The sequence below is a fragment of the Ailuropoda melanoleuca genome, chromosome 13 (assembly GCF_002007445.2).
Source record: "Ailuropoda melanoleuca isolate Jingjing chromosome 13, ASM200744v2, whole genome shotgun sequence".
Classification (NCBI taxonomy): domain Eukaryota; kingdom Metazoa; phylum Chordata; class Mammalia; order Carnivora; family Ursidae; genus Ailuropoda; species Ailuropoda melanoleuca.
The window spans coordinates 72,040,739-72,063,645 of record NC_048230.1 but is presented as its reverse complement, the minus strand read 5'-3'; the positions used below and the strand labels follow the sequence as shown (position 1 = coordinate 72,063,645).

At 46.0% G+C, this 22,907-nt stretch overlaps 2 protein-coding genes across 2 annotated transcripts in view; both read right to left on the bottom strand.

Annotated features, from left to right (window-relative positions):
- SOX12 (SRY-box transcription factor 12) overlaps positions 1-4,164 on the bottom strand; it is a 7,452-nt gene extending 3,288 nt beyond the window's left edge. Inside the window, exons 1-2 of the mRNA XM_034641597.1 lie at positions 4,115-4,164; positions 987-1,166 (exon numbers count right to left, since the gene is read on the bottom strand). Coding sequence (XP_034497488.1) covers positions 987-1,166; positions 4,115-4,164 — 230 coding nt within the window. The remainder of the gene's footprint in view (positions 1-986; positions 1,167-4,114) is intronic.
- A 16,406-nt stretch (positions 4,165-20,570) lies between these two features.
- ZCCHC3 (zinc finger CCHC-type containing 3) overlaps positions 20,571-22,907 on the bottom strand; it is a 2,780-nt gene continuing 443 nt past the window's right edge. The window contains 1 exon segment of the mRNA XM_034640814.1: positions 20,571-22,907. This exon segment is cut by the window's right edge and continues 24 nt beyond it. Within this exon segment, the coding sequence (XP_034496705.1) occupies positions 22,076-22,907 (832 nt within the window). The 3' untranslated portion in view covers positions 20,571-22,075.

Here is a 22,907-nt window from a genome sequence, read left to right as displayed (position 1 = left end):
CGCGCGCCACCCCTCCCCCTCGCCGTCTGCGGGCCGCTGCGGCGCGCGCGGGGCCGCCCCGTGTAAACACCGAGGTGCCCGCTTGGGCTGCGGCCGGGCCACGCCTCGCGCTCGGGCGGCGCGTCACCCGTTGCTGGGCAGAGAAGCTAGTATTTGCATCTCCCAATCGCTGGCTGCCGGGGCGGGGCGGGGCTCGGGCTGCGGGGCTGGGCGGTCTCGGGGCTGGGTTGGAGGGTGTCGGATGAGGTCGGTTTCTTTTCTTAGGCTGGGGAGTGGAAGGAGGGCGGGGGAACGCGGAGCGTGCTTCCCATCTGCCTCCAAAAGCTGGTCCCGCCCCACGTTGCCTTTGAAATTTAGCTTATTCAGGGACACCTGCCGCCAGGTGGGACCTCCGCCCCCTCTTCTTTTGGAGGCGTCTTTCTGGACCATCCCAGAACAGAATGTGGGGGGGACTCAGGATCGGGAAAGCTCTTCAAGGGGGCAGACTCCTCGTTTCATAGATGTAGCCCCCGCCTAGTACACACAGGGTCCAGCCACACAGGGGCTTGACAAATGCTTTTGTCACAAACCCAGTCAACATGTTTTTAAGTCTCGTTTGAGGTTCCACAAGCGTCCTGAGAAAGAAGGGAATATGACGCCCATTTGCCGAATTCGGAACAAGGGAGACAAGCAGACTAGGGCTCGAATCCCAGGCTTGTAGTCCCAGCTCTCTTACCAGCTCGGCGCATCTTTCAGGGGCATCTCGCCTAACAACCAAGGGTCCTGGGTAGGGCTGACTTCCCGCTTTTCAGTCCTCAGGAGAGGTTCGGGGATGCGGGAGTGTCCCATCCCAGGTCCCACCCAGCCCGTTGCGGGACTAGGGCGCGACGTCCCTCCCGAGTCCGGAGAAGCGTGCGCGGGCACGGGGGCGGAGCCAGGCCAAGGGGCGTGTCCGCGACGCATGCTCGAGGCGCGTGGCGGGGAGGGGCTGCGCGCTCCCCGCTCACCACGTGTGAGCCCGCTCGGGCACCGCGGACCGTGTGCTGCCCCCGGGGGAGGTCACCTTCACGGCGCCATGGGCATGGGCGATGGGAGGGGGCGATGAGGTCTCGCCCCTAGGAATCAGGAGCTCGGAGGGTTCGGGATCAGGGTCTCTAAACTGGCATTCTGCTGGGGTGTCGTGGGCACTGTGCGGGGCGGAGGGCGGACGGTGAGAGCCTGGAGGCCGACCTCACCCACCACCGGGCGGGTGGGGGCAGAGAGACCAGTCAGAGTGTGTGGGGCGGGGAGAAAGGGCTGAGGTGCGGCTCTGCAGACACGGGGGGCGGGGAGATGCTCTGGGTGCCCGGGAGGGAAATTGGAGCATGGCGGGCGGGAGGGGGCGACTCTTAAAGGTACAGGGCTCTCAGAAAGAGAAGGCCCTGCTTCTGACCAAATGGTTCTTCCGTAGCTTTATTGGACGCTAAGATTTGGAGATCCCCCAGGTTTGAACCTTCAAAACGGGAGCTTGGCCTGTTCAATCCTCCATGGAGTCAGAATTATTGTATTCGTATCCCAATACCTCCCTTTCCTTCTCCTTGAAATGGGAAAAAGCAGTTTCTCCCTCATATGGTTGTTTTACAAGTTAAATGGGATAATGGCTGTGAACAAATCTCTGACACCTAGTAAATGTTCAATAAATATTAGTTATCTGAGACTCTGGGCACCAACAACGTAGAGAAAACAACTTAATAAAAATAAAATTGACGGGGTGGGGATGTACTTATTTCAAAAAAGGTATCAAAAGTAATCATGGGAAAATTAAAGCTTTTTAAAAAATGTAACACTTTCATACTTTTCCCATTTAAGATGCGTTTTATTTTAAATGACAGGTGAGGGCATGGCTTAAGAACTCTCAGAGGTCTTAACTCTGGCCCTGCGGCTGCTGCTATTATTCTAAGGGTTTCAAGGGCCTGGCCTCCTGGATGTTCCTCAAGCACAGAAGGCTTGAGCCCGCCTCAGGGCCTTAGTACATGCTATCTCCTTTGCCTGGAAACATTTTCACCCCCATCCCCACACGGCTGACTCATCTCATTCTAGCCTCAGCTTAGGTGGATTCTCTGGAGAGGTCTGCCCTGACCACTCTCTGCTGTAGCCCACCCAGTCCCCTACACCTCAGGTGCACGGAATTGCTTGTCTGTGGCACATTTTCATCATTGTCCATATTTAACTCACTTTATGTTTGTTTGTATTTATTTACACATAATATAATAAAAACCAGTTAAGGGGCACGTGGGTGGCTCAGTCAGCTAAGCAGCTGCCTTCAGCTCAGATCATGACCTCAGGGTCCTGGGACCAAGCCCCTTTTCGGGCTCTTTGCTCAACCAGGAGTCTGCTTGTCCCTCTACATCTCTCTCTGCCCCTCCAACACTTGTGCTCCCTCTCTGTCTCTCAAATACATAAATAAAGTCTTAAAAAAAAAAAAAGAAAGAAAAGTTAAATCAGCAACCAACACAAGAACTGGAACATTGACAATAACTTACCTTCTATGAACTCCTTTCCCAGCCCATCCCCTCCTTTGCCTTGCCTGAGGTAATGTCTATCCAGAAACTTCTTTTACATGAAAAAAGAAGAAGAAGAAGGGGCTCCTGGGTGGCTCCCACGGTTAAGACTCTGCCTTCGGCTCAGGTCATGATCTCCAGGTCCTGGGATTGAGCCCCACATGGAGCCCCATGTTTCACCCCATGGTGGGCTCCCAGCTCAGCAGGGGGAGTCTGCTTCTGCCTCTTCCCCTGTTTGTGTTCTGTCTCTCTCTCTCAAATGAACAAATAAAATTAAAAAAAAACAACAACACTTAACAGGTTGAGATATAATTCACAGACCATACTATTCAGTCATTTAAAGTGTGTGATGCAATGGCATATTCACAGCTTTGTGCAACCCTCACCGCAATCAATTTTAGACTATTTTCATCAGCCCCCAAAGAAACTCTGTGCTTGTTATCCATCTCTCCCCCATCTCTACCTCTGCTCTAACCCCCGGCTCTAAGCAACCATTCGTCTACTTTCTGTCTCAGTGCATTTGCTGCACCATTTTACATCGCCACCAGCAGTGTGCGAGGGTTGCAATTTCTCCTTTCTCTTTTTGAAAATATATTTTCTTAAAAATATATTCTCTTGCCTTTACCTTTGTCAAAAAGGTATCATGTTGCATGTAATATTCTGGTATTTACTTTCTCACTCAGTATTATCGTGCTAAGATTCCCCTAAAGTATTGCACCTATGTGGGGTTGGTTCATTTTCCACTGTGGGAATATACTACAGTTTTCCTATCTGTTGTCTCATCCATGGACAATTGGATTAATGCCAGGTTTTTGCTCTTATGAAGTCTGTTACTGTTGCCAATCCTAACTGTGTCCCTAGAGCTCAAGGGCAGGGTCTCCAGAGTATATCATGGAAACTGTGATGGCTACATCTGAGGGCATGTGAATGCTTTACAAGGTAATGTCAAACTTCCAAGTTATACCAATTTACTTTTTCGCCAGCAGCATAGAAGGGATCCTTTCCTTTTTTTTAATCTTTTTTTTTTGAGAGAGAGAGAGAGAGGGAGCATGTGTGCACACTTGTGCAAGTGGGGGGTTTGGGGGGATGGAGATCGAGAGAATCCCAGGCAGGCTTCATGCTCAGCCCATGGAGGGGCTCAATCTTAGGACCCTGAGATCATGACCTGGGGGGAAACCAAGAGTTAGACACTTAACCGACTGAGCCACCCAAGGTGCCCCAGAAGAGATCCTTCTCATCCACATCTTGTCCAAAGTTTGGTGTTGTCGGATATCCTCATTTTTGCCTATATTATTCTCATCATCTTTGTATTTGCTTCATGGCACTTTTCACATTCTGGAGTTATTTTATTTGTTCACTTGATTTTTGCCCATCTTCTCTCCACTAGCATGTAAGATCCAAGAGGGCAAAAAATTTTTGTGTTTCGTTTTATGGCTCAACCCTAGGAGAGTGCCGAGCACATAATAGGGGCTCATTAAATATTTATTGAGTGAATCAAACACAGTGTTCTATCAGGAGTACACTCAAATTCCTATGGGAGCCCAGAGAAGAAGGTAAAAATTTGGAAAACAAAACCTAAAACTCTAGTTACTTACGATTTGACCTCCTCTCCTGCTTTCTTTGTCTTGAGCCAGTTTCCAGCCATATTGGCCTCTTCAGTTTGTAGGCCAAGCTGGGCTTCCTCCCCATACAGGGTGTTCTGAAGTCCGTTTCCTCACCCTTTCCAGCACTTCCACCTGTCTCCCTCCTTGTAGCTCTGCTAGCCCCATGTCCCTTCCCTTCAGTGCACCAGTGGCCTACCTGGCTCATGTGGCACTCAAGACAGATAACTTTTTTCTTTTTTCTTTTTTTGGAGACAGTGGCAGAGGCGGGGGTGGGGAGTGGAGGAGCAAAGGGAAGAACAGAGAGAATCTTAAGCAGGCCCCTCGAAGAGCCCGATGCGGGGCTCAAATCCCACAACCCCAAGAACATGACCTGAGCAAAAATCAAGAGTCAGATGTTTAACTGAGTGAGCCACCCAGGCACCCCAGAACAGATAACTTTTTAACACCTATATCCTCTAAATGACAATATTTTTTTCCCTCTCTTTTCTTTTTTTTTAAATTTTCCTCATTTATTTGACAGAGAGAGAGCACAAGCAGGGGGAGCGGCAGGCAGAGGAAAAAGCAGGTTCCCTGCTGAGCAAGGAGCCCAATTCAAGGCTGGATCCCAGGACCCTGGGATCATGACAGGAGCTGAAGGCCCATGCTTAACTGACTGAGCCACCCAGGCATCCCTAAATGACAATATTTTCAATAATAGTTGTAAAATGCAATAAATAATACTAATGATAATGGCCAGAAAAGAAACGTAGATGGTGAAAATATTCTGTCTTTGAACTTTTTATATGTAATCATGTCAGCAAAAGTAAACATTACATTACAAAAAAGAAGAGTATCGAATCAATAGTTTTCAATTACACTAATATATTTCTTTGAAAAAAAAATACCTACAAAGTGATCTTCTGCAATGACAATTATGTCACATTATGGTTTAAAAACAAGAAACACTTTAAAAATAAGAATCAATTTTAAGATGAAAAACATTATTCAAATTTGCTAAAACATAATTTCATCAGGGGCCCCTGGCTGGGTCCATCAGTAGAGCCTGTGACTCTTGATCTCAGGGTTGTGAGTTCGAGCCCCACAGTAAGCATGGAGCCTACTTAAAACAAAACAAAACAACAAAACAAAACAAAACAACAAAACAAAACAAAACAAAAAACCCACATAATTTTATCAAATGAAAATCGTAATGTGATGTAATGTAATATAGTATAATAACACAATTTTACTAAATAATAAAATTTGCAGTTACCACCCTGCCGTTCACGCTTTGTTTCACTATTTTAACTTAAATACAAAAGCTTCGCGTGTTCATATTTTTTTTAAGATTTTATTTATTTATTCGACAGAGATAGAGACAGCCAGTGAGAGAGGGCACACAAGCAGGGGGAGTGGGAGAGGAAGAAGCAGGCTTATAGCGGAAGAGCCTGATGTGGTGCTCGATCCCATAAGGCCAGGATCACGCCATGAGCCGAAGGCAGACGCTTAACCGCTGTGCCACCTAGGCGCCCCCGAGTGTTCATATTGAACGACAGAGTTGAACCAACTCCCGTTCTGGATCTTCAGCTTCATAATCCCTGTGCTACCATTGTAGTTTGAATCTATCGTTTAAACAGAGACGTATGTTGTGCCCGAGGGGCTGGAGACACGAGTGCTCAGGAAGCTAGCTGGAGCAATTCTGGACTGCTACGGACTTCTTTTCAAACCTGAGTAGCAGCATCTGACTGGGCATGGCAGGGGCTCACTGAGCTGGGAGTGCTCTGAGTTACCCTCCTCGTAGAATATCATGTTTATTAGTGCATAAGTAATTTAAAAAGACTGATTTGATGCTTACACACATATTATTAAGATTCCAGACCAAAAATTGATCTTTGGGGAAGAGTATTTTATCACTGACAAGGTTTAGAATTGTGGACGCATGGAGATAATAAAACGCAGGCTGACTTTCCATCAGTTTTATTATTGTTTTTAAATTCTCTGCGGACAAGACACCTCTCATCGCCCGCACAGCCCTACTTGGTACACTACAGACGAGCAGAAGCCCCATGAGATCAGAGGACCCACCTAGTTTCCGCTCTCACCATTGTATCCCCAGCACCTACCAGATCTCGACACGACAGAGACTCTCGGTAGCTGTTCCAAGAAGGGAGGAAGGAGCCAACCCAGACACCGTCTTGCAGCTCCACCCATCCCAACGGTGTCTTGCTCCAAAACATCAGTCTGCGAAACTGGCACAGTCACCAAGGACATTCATAACGGAGAAAGAGAACAGTAGAGCAAGGTAATTCATTTTTTGATTTATCTAAATGTCTTCTTTAAAAATTCAGAGATTATGAGTGTCTCTGTGTGTGTGTGTGTCCGACGGCTCTTTCTTTTACCAAATAATAGTGTAGAACTACACGTGGGGCTCTTGAGCTCTTAAAGATGGCTAGTGCAAATTGAAATGTGCTGTAGTGCAAAATTGTCACTGGTTTTCAAAGACTTAGCATAAAAAATGTAAAATATTGCATTAATATTTTTTCTGTTGATTATATGTTGAGATTATAATATTTTGGATATATTGGGTTAAATTAAATATGTTGAAATTAATTTCACCTGGAGCACCTGGGTAGTTGGGGTGGTTGAGCAGCCGCTTCTGGATTCCGGCTCAGCTCATGATCCCAGCGTTCTGGGACCGAGCTGCACATCTGGCTCCATGCTCCATGGAGAGTCGGCTTGGGGATTCTCTCTCCCTCTCCCTTGGCCCCTCCCCCTGCTTGTGCTCTCTCTCTAAAATAAATATATCAGTCTTTAAAAATTTAATTTCACCTTTGTTTTGTTTACCTTTTTAACTGTGACTTCTAGAATATTTTATTTTATTTTTAAAGATTTATTTATTTATTTATTTGAAGGCGAGTGAGAGTTAGAAGATAGAGGTTTTTCCATTTTAGCAAAATAAAAAGTTGTCAATCTTTTGCCTATCTCCAAATTTTTAAAATGTGTGTTTTTGTTTTGTTTTTTAATGGGCAGGATCTCCTCCCCCCCACTTCTTTGTGAAATGCCAGTCTTAAAAATCCTGCATGAATGCTACATGGCCAATCCATGAGATGTAGTTTGAGACTCAGAGAAGCACAAGACAGAAAGGAGAGACCAGAACTGGGGACATGTTTATGGGGAGAGGAGCCGAGTGGCAGAGTCATTCTAACAGCACCAGCACCACTGATGGAATGGGGATTAATCAGATTAGGAGAAAGAAGGGGAAGGTGACTGAATGGGGGAGGGGATTTGATCTGGGTAGCGCGTCCTGCCTGGTGACTCTGAAATCACACTCCACCGGTACATCCCCTCATCTCCTGGAGCATAATCTTTACCCCTACAACCTGACTCTAAAATTCATTAGACTTTTTCCTTTGGCAGTGATCATATAGTTTATGATGAAAGGGACACTATTAATAATTATGCTGGAACAACAAAAATAAACTGAGACCACTGGGGTAAACCGGGAAGTAGGTCATCCTCATCTTATTGACTAAATGTAGCAGACTCTCTTCGATGACTCAGAAGTCAAGCATCCAAATACTGGGGTTTTAAATAATCAGTGTATCCAGGATGTGAAGTAAAAATGTATTCAATGTAATTAGTCTTTAGGGAGTTATTTCAACACATTAGTTTACATTTTCTAATCTGCAAAATGGGAGCATATAATAGTTCAGTGCATGGGACACGATAACTGTTCAGTGAGTGATAGCTATAACAAAAGCAACAACAAATATACTCTTGTGTGTCTTCTCTTTAAAACAAAAAGGCACAGGGGAGCCTGGGTGGCACAGTTGGCTAGGTGGCCAGCTCTTGGTTTTGGCTCAGCTTGTGATCTTAGGGTGGTAAGATCAGACCCAGGTCAGGCTCCTCACTCAGCGTGGAGCCTGCTTAAGTTTCTCTTTCCCTCTTCCCCTCCCCCTCATGCTCTCTCTTTCTCTCTCTCTCTAGAATGAATAAATTTTTTAAAAAAATTATTTATTTATTTGAGAGAGAGTGACAGTGAGAGAGATCACAGAGGCAGAGAGAGAAAGACTCGCCACTGAACAGGTAGCCAGATGTGGGGCTCCATCCTGGGACCCTGAGATCAAGACCCAAGCGAAGGCAGCCACTTAAATGACTAAGCCATCCAGGCAACCCAAATAAATCTTTTTTTTTTTTTTTAAGGCACAAAAGGCAAAACTATAGAGATGATAAAAAGACCTGTGGTTGTCCGGGTTTGAGGGAGAGAGGGTTGAAAAGCAAAGCACAGAAAACTTTTTAGGGTGATGAAATGCTTCTGGATGATACTGTAATGGTGAATACATTGTGCATTTGTCAAAACCCATAGAAGTGTACCACACAGAGTAAATGCTAATGAGTGAGAATTTTTTAAAAATCATTTAAAGCATCTGGAGAATCTCAAGATGGAATGCAGACTGCGATGAAACAGCAGAATTGTATTACAAATGTACGAAACAATCCCACTGAAGAGGGTGGGGAAAGGGTGCTGACTTAAGTAACTTTAGAAATGAGTGGATCCTGTAAAACTAAAAGCAAGAGAAAGAGTGAAGAAGTACTGCACTCTAGTGGATAAAGTTTCCCACAGGGGTATGGGTCAACAATGCTGGTACTGCTGTACATGTACCCTGGAATTGAACAATTAGGTAAATGGATGGTGGATAGGGGGATCCAGGTGTCTCACTGTTGGAGTGGGAATTTACAGATAAACATGGAGAGAAGGCTCTAATAACTCATGTGGTAATGGATTAGAGTTGGAAATATAAATATGAACTCATAAATTAGTTTAATATAGGTACAGGTAGGTATGTACAGAAATATTTATAGATAGTGTTTACACACAGGTTGGTATATACACATGTATTTCTTTGTTCTGTTAGTTGAGAAGGCTTAAAAGAAATGACACCTCAGTAGCAATGCGCACACTTAGCATCCAGATCTTGGTGTCTAATACCATTCTCCAGTGGGAGGGATGGGGCTTTTGAGAAACAGCTGATTCTAGACTGGGGCAGGATTATGCAAAATAAGCCTTGCAGCATCATATAGAGCCAGAAAGAAGGAATGCCCAAGAACAACAACAACAAGAAGAAAGGACACAGAAAGATGGGGGTATGTCGAAGGGACACAGGAATCAACTAAAAGAGCTCCCAAATGCCAAAGCTGGAACACTTTGAACAACAAAATTAAGTAGTATTGGATTATAGCCTAAAGTATGAAATAAATATCTATGAGTCCATACTGATATAAATAAATAACTGAATAAATAAATAGAAAAGACAGGTCTTGGGGCACCTGGGTGACGCAGTCGTTAAGCGTCTGCCTTCGGCTCAGGGCGTGATCCCGGAGTCCTGGGATCGAGCCCCACATCAGGCTTCTCTATGAGCCTGCTTCTTCTTCTCCCACTCCCCCTGCTTGTGTTCCCTCTCTCGCTGGCTGTCTCTATCTCTGTCAAATAAATAAATAAAATCTTTAAAAAAAAAAAAAAGAAAAGACAGGTCTTCACTGCAGAAAAATTACTTACGTAGACACTCTACCCTCAGTGGGGTGGAACATAACTCTCCACCCTTAGGTGTGGGCTGAGCATAGTCACTTCCTTCCAAAGAGGACAGCATGAAAAAGGGTAAAAGAAAAGTAACTTTCCAGGGGAGAAACCTGACAAACTCCTCTTTAGCCAGGTAGTCAAGGTCAACGCCAATAGTGATAAATCATGTTGATGTCTGAGAAACTGCCACTGCCCAGAGGAACCAAGGGGTTATGAGATAAATGAAATCCCATCCTGGATGGGATCCTGGCATAGAAAAAAGACATCAGGTAAAAACTAAGGAAATCTGAATAAACTATGAACTCTAGCTACTAATATTGTATCGGTATTGGTTTATTAATTGTAACAAATTTATCATGTTAATATAAAATGTTAATACAGGAAACAGGGTGGATGGGGGATAAAGAATTCTGTATTATCCTCACAATTTTTCTATAAACATAAAACTGTTTTAGAAAATAAAGTTTATTTTTGGGGCGCCTGGGTGGCTCAGTTGCTTAAACTTCACACTCTTGATCTCAGGGTCCTGAGCTCAAGCCTTGCACTGGGCTCCGCGGTGGGCATGGAAACTACTTAGAAAAAATAAAAATTAAAAATGTAGAAAAATAAAATAAAGTTTATTTTTTAAAAATGACATAAGGTTTTAAATACACATTTAGTTTATTTAGACTTTAGAATGTCAAAGCCATTACACAACCCACCTTGAAAATGGGATTTCTTCAATGGATTAAAATAAATGTTCATTTATCCTACGGTTTTACTGTGTTTTGAATTCAGGCAGGAGTTAAACTGATTAAAAGTCGGCTACCAGTTACTTAGATCGATGTCTCATGAACTCAATACCAAAAACACAGCATCTTTAATTTGTATGTATTCGAAATGCAAGTAAAGATGACTGGTTCCTTGACCATTTTAAATTAAAACACCTATAATGAAAGAAATCCACACGGAGCAGATATCATCCCCATTGCCTGCATTTTCATTGCCTCAAATTGTTTAGTACAGAATGACATATATTGTGTAATTGGAACAATTTTGTTCTCCTTAAATAAAATACCAGCCAAAGTTCATTCAGGCTGCAACTGACAGAGGCGTTACTACTAGCTCCTTCTAATTTAGAGAATTCCTTTTTTTTTTTTTTTTTTTTTTTGAAAAATCGAGTCTCGTTGCTACATTGAAGCCAGAGGGAGAGCGGGGTCGAAGCTCATTGGTGGTGTGCCTGGACCGAGGGCTGGGCTCTAAGCCAAGGGGCCTGCCCATTGGTGGGCTGCCGGGCAGCTGCGGGGCGGGGGCTCCTGGGATGGAGCTCGGAGCCCATTGGCTGCGTCGCTGGAGGATGGTGTAATGGACCGCCAAGGCCCATGCAGCCGGTTTCTACGGCAACGGAGGCTTGAAAGAGCCACTCAGATTTCGGCGTTCGCCCCCAACTCCCCCTTCCGGAGGGGGCAGGGCGGCCTGGATTTGAGGGCCGGAGAGGAGGCGTGGGGGCTGGGAGTTAAGGGGACAGGGCCTTCCTTCGACCAAAGCTACCTAGCAGAGCAACATTGGAACTGGGTTCGAGGAACCTAGGCTGCGTGCTCACTGGGGGAAAAAAAGTCAGCCAAACAGAAAGCCATAAAGAAGAAAGAGAAAAATGACATAAAATTCCATCCTCTCCTGGTTTTTTTCATCGGTAATATTTTGCATGTGAACGAGCACAAAGCCCGGCACAGAGTAGGAACTCAATATGTAATGGAAGGGAGAAAGGGAGGAAGGAAGAGAAAGGGGAGACGGAGGGAGGATCCATGATGTGGGCAACGTGGCGTGAGACAAAGTGCCCGCCCTATTGGTCTGAAATTCCACAGACAGACCCCGGAGAACTGATGGAGTATGACGGCCTTAGAAGGAGAGAGGGGTCGCCAGGGCGCTGGCATGAGGGAGGGGGTGGCAGGCAGGATCGTGACTGGGTATTTGGAAGACTTGACTGTGCAGGGGGACTCCCTGGGTTCACATTCCCGCTGGCTCTGCCACTCGCCAGCTGCCAGGGCTTCAACACTCCAGATCCCTGTGTCTTTGTGTTTGGGGAGTAATAATACTTCATTGAGTTGGTGTCAGAACTGAGTTGAGATAATGCATGTCAAGTTCTTAATACAATGCCTGAAACATTCTAAACGTGCAATCACCAGTAGCTGTTTTCATAATTGAAGAGGGGTGGGATCCGCCCAGGCGGAGAAAATGGGGCGCTTATATTATGGTTACTGGTTAAGGAAGGAGAAGGAGGATCTGTATGGAAATCCTACAAAAGAGACCAGTTTGGAAGTCATAGAGAAAATCATGGGAGATGATAGCCAGAGGGCAAACAAGAGAAAAGTAAGGAGGGTAGCACTGTTGGCTGAGGGCCTGGCACTCTGCCAAGCCCTTTGCATGCATTGTTTCATTTCATTTTCTCACCATCCCTGATGAGGCCGTTATCATTAAACTCACTTTTTCTGGTAAGGAAACAGGCCCAGAGAGGTTATGTGGTTTGTCTGAGCTAAGAAATGACACAACCAAACCGGGGCATTTGTGCGGCCTGGGACAAGAGTATAATCAGAGTATAATCCATATGTCTCTAAATAGAAGTTATGCATCAATCTGTTGTGTCAAATGGAATATGTTTTCTTCTCCTTCTTAAGGAATATACCCTCAGAAAAACCTGGAAGGCCAGGTTCGAATTAGAATTCCAGGACCCTTGGAGTTCTGTGCCAGAGTGTGTTGGCCCAAGGAGAGCTATTGGATCCTATATCCTGCCCTTGTCCAGCTACCTCCCATCCCATCAGGGAGGAGCCCAGCATGCATGAGTGGACAACCCAGCCCCCACACCCAAGCTGGCTCTTGCAAACAGCTACTTTGAGAACTAAGCCTCAGGTCTGTAGGGTGTGGATCGAGCAGTGTCGTTTGCCCTCAGCTGAGATGGACCCAGGGATGAGACCCATGAAGGCTCTGTAAATGTGCTTTGGGCTATTTTGGAAGGGAATTCTAGGGTCTCAGGAAATGTTCTGGAAAGGGAGGACACAAACTTAGGTGGGCAGTTCCCCTCTTGTACCTATAGAATCCTCACTCCACCTCCTGGGGAGGAGAAATCACGTCTCAGGGCAACAGTTACTCTTGCAGTGATGAGGGAGGGTTGAAGCCAGGCATTTGGAATCCAGGAACCTGGTGCTCTCTCCTGTGCCTCACTGTGCCAGGGGACATGAAGGCTGTCTCGGTGACATGCCCTCGGAGAACTAGGGGAGGATGGGCCTGGCCTCTCAGGCTGAAGGAAACCCTTATCAAAGCTGAGCACACTGAAGGAGTGAATTAGCTTTTTAAAGATGAAAGAAGGCGGCCTTTTTCAGTATAGAATCAGTGCAGGTGTGCTGAGGGATATTTTGAGTATCATTAAAGAAGGACAAGTAGAGGGGTGCCTTGGTGGCTCAGCTGGTTAGGCGTCCATTCTGTTAGTGATCTCAGGGTGGCAAGGTTGAGTCCCACCTCCAGGCCTTGAGTCAGGCTCTGTGCTCAGCTGGGAGTCGGCTTGAGATTCTCTCTCTCTCTCCATCTCCCTCTGCCCCTCCCCTCCCCACACTTGCTCTCTCTCAAATACATAAATAAATAAATATATCTTTTTTTTTTTTTAAAGAGAGAGAGTGCATGGGGGAAGGAGCAGAGCAAGAGGGACAAGGAGACTCCCTGCTGAGCATGGAGCCTGACATGGGGCTTGATGCCAGGACTCTGAGATCATGACCTCAGCAGAAACCAAGAGCCAGACACTCCACCGACTGAGCCACCCAGGCACCCCAATAAATAAATCCTACAAAAAAGAAAAGGACAAGTAGACGCAATGTCTTGATCTGCAACCTCAGCCAAGTAATTTCTAGATCATTCATGCAAATGAATACTTATTTGGCTTTTACTGTGTACCACACATAGTGCTAAATGCTAGGCTACCACCAAGAGCAAAAAAAGTCGTGGTCCCTGCTCTCTGGGAGCTCAAAATTGAGAGACAGAGACAGATATTAATAAAGCCACGACATAAATAAATGTATCGTGGTACTTGCAAGGAGCTGCTGGAAGGAGGGGAGAGTGTAAGAGGGTCTGGTCTAGCAGGTTAGGGAAGGCTGCAGTTCGGAACTGGCCTTAGAGCTGAGCACCAGGAAAGGTAAGAGTTAACCATGGGTGAATTCCTGGAATGACTAGCAGGAGCCCAGACAGCGTGAGGGGGTGAGGCCCAGAAGAGGCAGGGCGCTAGCAAGGCCTGGTGGGCCCCAGGGAGGACACAAAGTCTTTGAAGGTCTTTAAACTGGGGAGTAATATGATCAAATTTCATTCTGGGGACTGTTGTCCTGGATTGAGGGAGACCAATCTAGGAAGCAGGGAGACCAGTGAGTTGGCTGCTCTAGAGTCTTAAACTTTCGCATCAAAATTTCTGATTTTTAAAGATAGAGGAAATGGACTCCGGTCTCTGCAGAGCCTACGGGAATTTCTTTGACATCTTGTGTTGTATTTTGCATTTATTTTTGCTGTTATATATATATATTTTTTTGCCAGAGATAACACATGAAATAATTAAAACAAAACCAAACCTCTAGGGATATACTGTAGAAAATAAGTTTTCCTTTCATCCCACACCCCAAATATCCAGTTCTTCTCAGAAGCTACAATAGTTGGGGCACCTGGGTGGCTCAGTCGGTTAAGCTGCTGACTGTTGATTTTGGCTCAGGTCATGGTCTCTGGTTCCTGGGATCAAACTCCCAGCCAGACTCCATTCTCAGTGGGGAGTCTGCTTGGGGATTCTCTCTCCCTCTCTCCCCCTCTCCCCACAGGCATGCTCTCTCTCTCTCAAATAAATAATTTTTTTTATTTTTTAAGATTTTATTAATTTATTTGAAAGAGAGAGAGAGTGAGAGAGAAAGCAGGGAGGAGGGGCAGGGGGAGAGGGAGAAGCAGGCTCCCTGCTGAGGAGCCCAATGCAGGGCTGGATCCCAGGACTCTGGGATCATAACCTGAGCTGAAGGCAGCCATTTAACCAACTGAGCCACCCAGGTGCCCCTAAATAAATAAATCTAAAAAAAGAAACTACAGCAGTTACCAATTTCACTAATAGCTTTCCAGAATTATTCTCTATATAAATAAGCATACATATATATTAATTCCATAATTTTAAAATATAATATGTATATCAAATCATCACATTGTACACTGTAAATATCTTCCAATTTTATCGTCAATTATAACTCACTAAACAAATGAAAACGTTAAAGCTAGAAACTTTAAACAGTAATATACCATATCTTGCTTTGTTCATTTTATTTTCTTTTGAAGATTTTTTAATTTATTTGAGAGAGAGAGGAAGGGGAGGGGCAGAGGAAGAAGAAGAGAATCCTTAAGCAGACTACCCGCTGAGCACGGGGCTGGAAGCAGGGATCAATTCCAGGACCCTGTGATCACGACCCCAGTGAAACTAAGAGCCAGATGCTCAACCAACTGAGCCACCCAGGCACCTCACTTTGTTCACTTTGAAATACATCTTAGAGAGCATTCTGCATTAATATATACAGAACTGTTCTTTTAAACAGCTATAATATTCCACTATTTGGATGTGCCATAGGTCATCTAACTGGTTACCTATTGATAGACAATTAGGTGGTTTCCAGTCCTCAGTACCCTTAATTCTTCAGTGAACATCCTGGTACAGTGTTGTGCACATGTCCAAGTTTAGCTATAGATTCATTTCCTATAAGTGAATGCTGTGTTAAAGATTATGTGAATTTTAAATTTTGGAAGACCATGCCAAATTGTTTTCCAAAACTGTTAGTTCACATTTTATTTTATATTTTATTATTTTATTTTATTTTATTTTATTTTAATTTAATTTAATTTAATTTAATTTGGTGGGGGTGTGCACAGAGGGAGAGAGAGTATCCGAAGCAGGCTCCACGCCTAGCTCAGAGCCAGACCCGGGGCTGGATCCCACAACCCCGAATTCATGGTCCCAGCCAAAATCAAGAGTCAGACGCTCAGCAGACTGAGCCACCCAGGCTCCTCCCATGTTTTACTTTAAAGCTCTGTAAAGGTTGAATTCTACTCCATATTATATCTGTGTTTATTTTCATGAAACGTATCCTCCCCCAAATAATTTCAGTCAGGTTGACAATCCAGTCAGTGGCACTGTATGGACCCATCGGCTTTGCACCTGTCTGGTTGACTCTCAGGAGACTCCACCTTCGACTTGGTATAAATCTGAGCCCTGTCCACCCATAGCTTCCCCTTGTACCGCTCCACCCTCCACCATACTGAACTCCTACCTGGAGTTGACATGGACAGATGGACACTGGTTGAGAATGAGATCCCAAAGGAGCCTAGGAGCCTCTTGCGAAAGGAGCTGGGTGCTAGGCTGACTCCCTAGCGCTATAGGGAGCCCCAGAGCACTGGATTGGCATTTTAGGAAGATTATTTGTTCCTTGGTCTGTCTCCTGCTGCCACCACTCTGCCTCTAAAAGGCCCTCACCAGTGACCTCCCCATTACTCAGTCTGGGGGGCACTCTTCAATTGTGACTTTGCTTGACATTTCTCAAAGCCATTTTTACTTGATCTCTTGCAGCACTCAATCCAGTTGTTAATCCCTCTAATTGTAACTTTCCTCCCTGGGTTTATATGTCTCTATACTCTTATTTCCCTTCTCCCTTCTGGCTGTCCTTTATTAGTGTGTCACAATATCCTTTTCTATCAGGGAAAACTCACATGTCAGAGCTGCTTAAGGTGTGATCCGAGTTGCTATAATCTTTCTCCCTTATGCTTTCTTCTCATGACCCATTAGGAGATTGTAAAATCAATTTCATGGTCATGTAAGCATTTATAAAAGAATGAGGCAATAGAATGGAAAATGTCAGGGCGCACCACTCACAGGGTTAATGTTATTTCTTTTTATACATATGCAATTGTTTCTTCATACATAAGTACATATATGCATATGTCTGATGGCCACAATATAAAATGTCTATCTTAATGTGGGATGTGGTCTAAGAGTTTGAAGGCCATTGTCATAGGACTTCTGTTTATTTCTCTAGCCCAGAGCTCTCCTTAGAATTTAAGATCTGTGTTAAACCACCTATTGCATACCTTCTCTTAGACATTCTCTGTGTCCCAAATCTGGCTCAAGACCTTCATCTCAAATTTGGATCTTCTCTGTTCTGCATCTCAGGGAATGGAACCACCACCTAACCAACTGCAGAAGCTGGAAACCTGGAGTCATCTTTGGTACCTACACTTCCCCCAGCCCATGTCTAAGTCTTGCTGATTTAAACTCCTAAGTATATCTCTTTACCCTGTCTACTTTTCTATGTCCATCTTCACCATCCAGGTCCACCGTACCCTCATCGCTCACCTGGGGAAACTGGCTTTCTTTATACTTTTTTTTTTTTCCAAGATTTTATTCATTTATTTGAGAGAGAGATAGAGCTCGAGAGAGAGCATGAGCAGGGGGAGGAACAGAGGGAGAGGGAGAAGCAGACTCTCTGCTGAGCACAGATTCCAATGCTGGGCTCAACCCAGGACCCCGAGATCATGACCTGAGCTGAAGTCAGCTGCTTAACTGACTGGCACCCCCGGCACCCCCGCCCTTCTTTATACTTGGGCTCCTGCTGACCCATTCTCTACAAAACGTCCTGAATGATCTTTTATTTTTATTAAACAGGCTCCGTGCCCAGCATGGAGCCCAACACAGGGCTTGAACTCATGACCTTGAGATCAAGACCTGAGCTGAGATCAAGAGTCAGATGCCTAACTGACTGAGCCACCCATGTGCCCCCTGAATTATCTTTTAAAAATACAACCCTGATCATGTCTCTTCCTTGCTTAAAAATCTTTCAGTGGTTCGTCATCATCATTCTTAGACTCAAATTCTAAACATGGCTGACCAAACCCCCAGGATCTTCAGCCTTATTTTGTACCATTGTCTCCCTTTCCTCTCTGCATTGGCCACACTGGCTGTTCTGGATAGGGTTAGTTGGCAGACAGCATCCATTCCCACTGTTTTTTGTTTGTTTTTTAACTCTACCCCCAATGTGGGGTTTGAGCTCACGACCTTGAGATTAAGAGTCACAGGCTTGGGATGCCTGGGTGGCTCAGTCGGTTGAGCATCTGCCTTCGGCTCAGGTCATGATCCAGGGGTCCTGGGATTGGGCCCCGCATCCGGCTCCTTGCTCAGCAGGGAGCCTGCTTCTCCCTCTGCCTGTCGCTCCCCCTACTTGTGCGCTCTTGCTGTCTGTTTCTCTGACAAATAAATTTTAAAAAACTTACAAAGAGTCCCAGGCTCATGGGGCTCTTGGCTGGCTCAGTCGGAAAAGCATACAACTCTTAATCTCGAGGTTGTGAGTTCGAGGCCCATGTGAGGTGTAGAGATTACTTAAATAAATAAAACTTAAAAGAAAAAGTCACAGGCTCTTCCGACTGAGCCAGTCAAGTGCCCCGATTCCCCCTGTTCATGTGCTTTGCTGTGCTACACGTACTGGAAAGCGAAAACACTTCCTGACTCTCCTGCAGCTCGAGCTCCAGCAAGTGGACACACTTCCATGAGGTTTGAAGGTAGAAGTCAGACAGGAGTCAAATAGTTTCGGCTGTTTCTGCTCCTAAGTAAGGTTGTGGAGACACTAGTGTCCTGTCTCTGGCTTCAGAAACTCATTTCATTGTCCTGGCGGTAGAACTGGCAGTGGCCTTCTGATCCCAGCAGCCTGTCCTTGGATGGTTGCTTCAGTAGTGTGTCCTCAAACTCAACCTTTCCAGGGACAGCTTCCTGGCTCCTTTCTGTGAGAGGCAGTAGCTCCTTTAGTAGGTTGGTTCAGTCGTGTTCTTGGAGTCATTCCTAATACCCAACCTAGGCTCCATCATCTTCTTCAATACCTAGAGTGGTTTCTGTTTCTAAACCTGGGCTTCATTTGGTTTCTAGAATTTACCATGCCTCTTCTCACCATAAGGTTGTTATACTTGTTATCCCTTTTGCCTAGGCTAATATACTCTTGCCACCTGTTAACCCCCAACCCCATCTCCCAATGAACTCCTTATATATATTTTTGATTTCGGTTCAAACGTTTTCTCTGGGAAGTTATCCCTGACCTCCAAGAGCAGGTCTGTCTCTGTATGTTTCTTTCAGTGCTGATCATCGTTTGTAATTATGTCTTTGTGTTCCTCTAGAATTTGAGCCCCAGGGAACTTGACTCTGTTGCTGTATTTCATTGCCTAGAAAGAGTTGGTGCTTAATATACACGCTAAGTAAGTGGATGGAATGGAGGTGGGCACACTGGAGGGGGTCAGGAAAAAATAAAGCCTCTTAAGTAACACCAACAGGCCCTGGGTCGCCTCCTCTTGGCCTTTTCCCAACATATCTTTCGGTGACTCTACCGCCAGACTGAACACCCTGCGTGCTCTGGCCTCCGGGTCTGCATGGGCTGTTTGTGCTGCGTGCACAGCTCTGCACTCTTCATCGGGCTTCTTCATCTTGCAGGTTTCATTCATGATGTCATCATCTCTTCCAGGAGACCTGTACTTCAGACAATTTTATATTCTTTGCATATTTTTTTCAGAATATTTAAAAATACTTAATATTTTTAAAACTGCTCATTACTTATCTGTATCTCCCTAAGTATCTTATTCCTGGGTGTACAAAGTGCCTTGCAGGAGGCTTTGGCTCTAATGGGCCTCCGTAAGAAAGCCGAATGAAACAATGTCAGTCAGTCAGCCAGCCTCAGTCTGGGGATCTCTGCACACTCCCTAGGGGCCCATGAACAGTGAGGGATTGTAATTTGGGGGTTGCTAGATCAGGAGAGGAAGCTGGGGGAGGTTTGTTCCGTTCCAGCCCATGGCTCCGTCCCCAGACCGCCAGGCAGGAGGCCCTGGAGCAGATCCTGTGGGGGATGGGCAGGGAAATAGTTTCTTCCTCTGCTCCGTTCAGGAGAGTTGAGAGGGGAAGGGGGGAAGGGCAGAGAGAGGGAAGATTCCTTCCAAGGAGGCTCCTTGGCACAGTGCCTGCTTGGAGGAAGGGTATGATGAACGCATGATGAATGCAGGCTTTCTCCCCCGCCTCTGGAGGGAAACTCAAGGCAGAGAAGGGAGAGATGAGGGGGAGGGATCGAGGAGGGAATGGTCTGTTTGCTTTGGGAGACAAGAGGGAGGGGCTGGGAGGGCTTGGAAAGGCAGGGCTCCCAATAGCCAACGAGGCCTCAACTACACCTTATCAGCTCTGGAAATATCCTCAACTCTCTGAGTTAGAGAATCAAAACACTGGGAACTTTAGTTCTTAGGATGGATTATTTAACGTCTCAGAGCTGAAAATCCTTCAGTCAGTTGTGTCTGGGGTCTCCAGGGCTGGCGTGGAGGAGTGTGTCAGCTCTCCGGGAAGTTTCCTGGACTCTTTCTTCCTCCTGAAGGGATGGCATTTTTAAAAGCCCATAATAAATACTTTGCAACCAATTCGTGGCATTTACTGTAACTCTAAGATGATGAAGCTAACATCTTACTTCTGCCTTCTCCATTGTAACCTCCTGAGACCAGAATCCATCACTCTCATTTTAGTACCATTCAGAACTGTGGTCTCAAACCTGGCTGCCAATCAGAACTTTTTGGGGATGCTTACTGAAAATATTTTCACTCACAACAGCAATTTTGATTCCTTGGAGCAAAGTCAGGGCTTAAAAGTTAAGTTTTTACAACGTGCTAAGTGAGTGTGGTGCATACCTAGGATTGAGGTAACAATTCCAAAGGGCCTGGCACAACATAGTAGGTGCTAAGCATTGCCTGCAGCGGTTGGAAATGTATTTGTAGGGTAAACAAATGATGTGTAGAAATATGGATTGAACTAGAGTCTGTGTACCTTTCAAAGGAGATAGGGCAACAGTGTTAGCAATACAAAAGATAAATATTTATTCGGAACAAAACTTTTAACAATCGATTTTACATTCTAAGCCACAAGGAAATAGCAAAACATAAAGCAAAGGAAAAACATCAACTAAAAGAAAAGCAGTGTACTGTCTTTTCTACTTTAACTTGGTAACACTTAGTTGACCCAATGCCCTCTTGCTTGACCTATTTTGCAAGCACATTTTAGAGTTAACAGCTTACTTATGATTCCAGGTTAAAATCACCTTTCTCCTGTGAGTCAGGAAGTTGTAGAGGAGCTCCAGTTAGAGACTTCTCTGGGATTTCTAGCTATTGAGGCTAAGGTGCAAATGTAAACCTCTGGTAGGTTTCCTTATTCAGGAACACCCCCATTTCTAAGTGGTGGCAATGAATGATGAAGGGTAAGGCCCCAAAGGACTTGGCACTTTAATCCAGATATGATAACCCAGGGAGCAATGAGTACACCCTAGATTATGTTCCTTTGCCTCTTCCCTATTTCCCAAGTAACAGAAGCCCCTGCTAAATCCCTTTCTGCTTCCTCCCCGAGATGATTTCTTAGCATTCCTCTGGGCTCATCGTTCTGGAGATATCAGACTTTCTGGGCCCTCAAGTGTTGAGGAAAATGTTGTGAAGTGTGAGAGGTAGTGGAATGAGCACCGGGCTTGGGGTCAGGGAACTCTACTCTAGGCTAGCTCTGGCACCAGACAGCTATGTGATTTTGACCCATTTAACCTCTCTGGGCCTGTTTCATCTGCTGGAAATCCAGGGAATTGGTCTAAACCAATTTTTAGGTCCTTTCCAGCAAGAAAATTCCAAATTCCATGATTCTGTGAAAAATGGCTTCTGAGCCACTGAACGAAAAGCTGTCCCAAAGTCCATGCATTTTAATGCCATAAGAGAGGCCCTTGGCCACCATTCAGAGCTTATTGACTCAGATTACATACACTTCTAACAACACTGGTTTCACAAATTCTCAGACCACATAGATTAGAAGCAGCAAATTAAAAGGGGAAGGGGAAGAGCTGCAAAAAGTAGCCACCCTGACAGAAGCCACAGTCAACAATGTTCTCAATTCAACAAACACTGATGGAGTGCCTACCATGTGGTGGGCCCCATACCTAGTGCTGGGGCATAAAGATGAGCAAGGCAGCCCAATGGGTGAAAATCCCGGGAGAAGACAAAGCGTGGGGAGTAAAAAGTACAAAAAATCCCACATAAAAAACACAAAAAAACAAAACCACCCAGATACAAAAACGAAAACAAAATTTTAAAAAGGGAGAGGCAACACGTCTGCACACTACAGTTCTCGGTAGTTACTGATGACAGAGTCACCAATTCAGAAAAGGCTGAAATGGAGTAAACTCGGTTTAAGAAGGCAGAGAGAGATGTCTCTTGCAGGTTTAGAAAGATCTCCTTCAAAAACGTAAAAAATGGTTTAAAAAAAAGTTTTGGCACTTAAGAGGGGTAAGCTGGCTCTGTATTCACCCTGGCAGGCAGGCGGGTGTTCAGTGCCCAGCCACCCCGGTTAGCTGAGCTGCCACGGAATTGTGAACTGCTTTGGGACACTGGGCAAAGGCGTGTCCTCTCTTGCCACAGAGGTTACACACGATGCCCTTCCGGCAGTAAGGGCTCAGGTGCCCCTCCTCCCCGCACCTGAAGCACCTGTCCTGCGTGCAGCTGCCGCTCATGTGGGTCCGGGAACCACATTTAAAGCACGTCTTGGGCTGCCCCTTGTACCAGCTGTAGCCCCTCTCGGCCCCCAGGAAGAAGGCTCCCGGCAGGTGCCTGACCCCGCCCTCCCCCTGCCGCAGCTCGATCTCACACTTGTACTCCCCGGTCCAGATCCCAAACCTGTCGGTCACTTTCACGGGCACGGCCAGCACATCGCAGTGGCGCTTGAGCCAGGTCACGATGTCCTCCACGTCCACCGTCTCGTTCCGGAAGAGGATGAAGAGCGTCTTCAAGCTGGACTTGCTCCGCCCCAGCACCACAAAGTTCTCCCAGCAGTCCTCCTGCTCGCGCTTCTCCTCGTAGACGCGTAGGAACAGGGCCAGCTTCTCCGCGGAGCGGAAGCTCACGTCGAACTCGCGGCTGCCCGGGATCTGGATGACCGCGTAGATGTCACTCGGGTCCATGCCGATGGAGCGCAGGATGAGCGCGCCCACAACGAAGTCCCGGGTCGGGCAGGCGCCCTCGTCTCCCTGGAAACAGATGCGCACCAGGAAGCGGCCCTTGCCCGGGCCCGCCGCGGGGCCCGACGCCACTGCCTGCTCGTCCTGAGCGGGCCGCTCGGCCGCGTCCTCGGCCGCGCCAGGCCTGGCCGGGCCCGCCATGGCC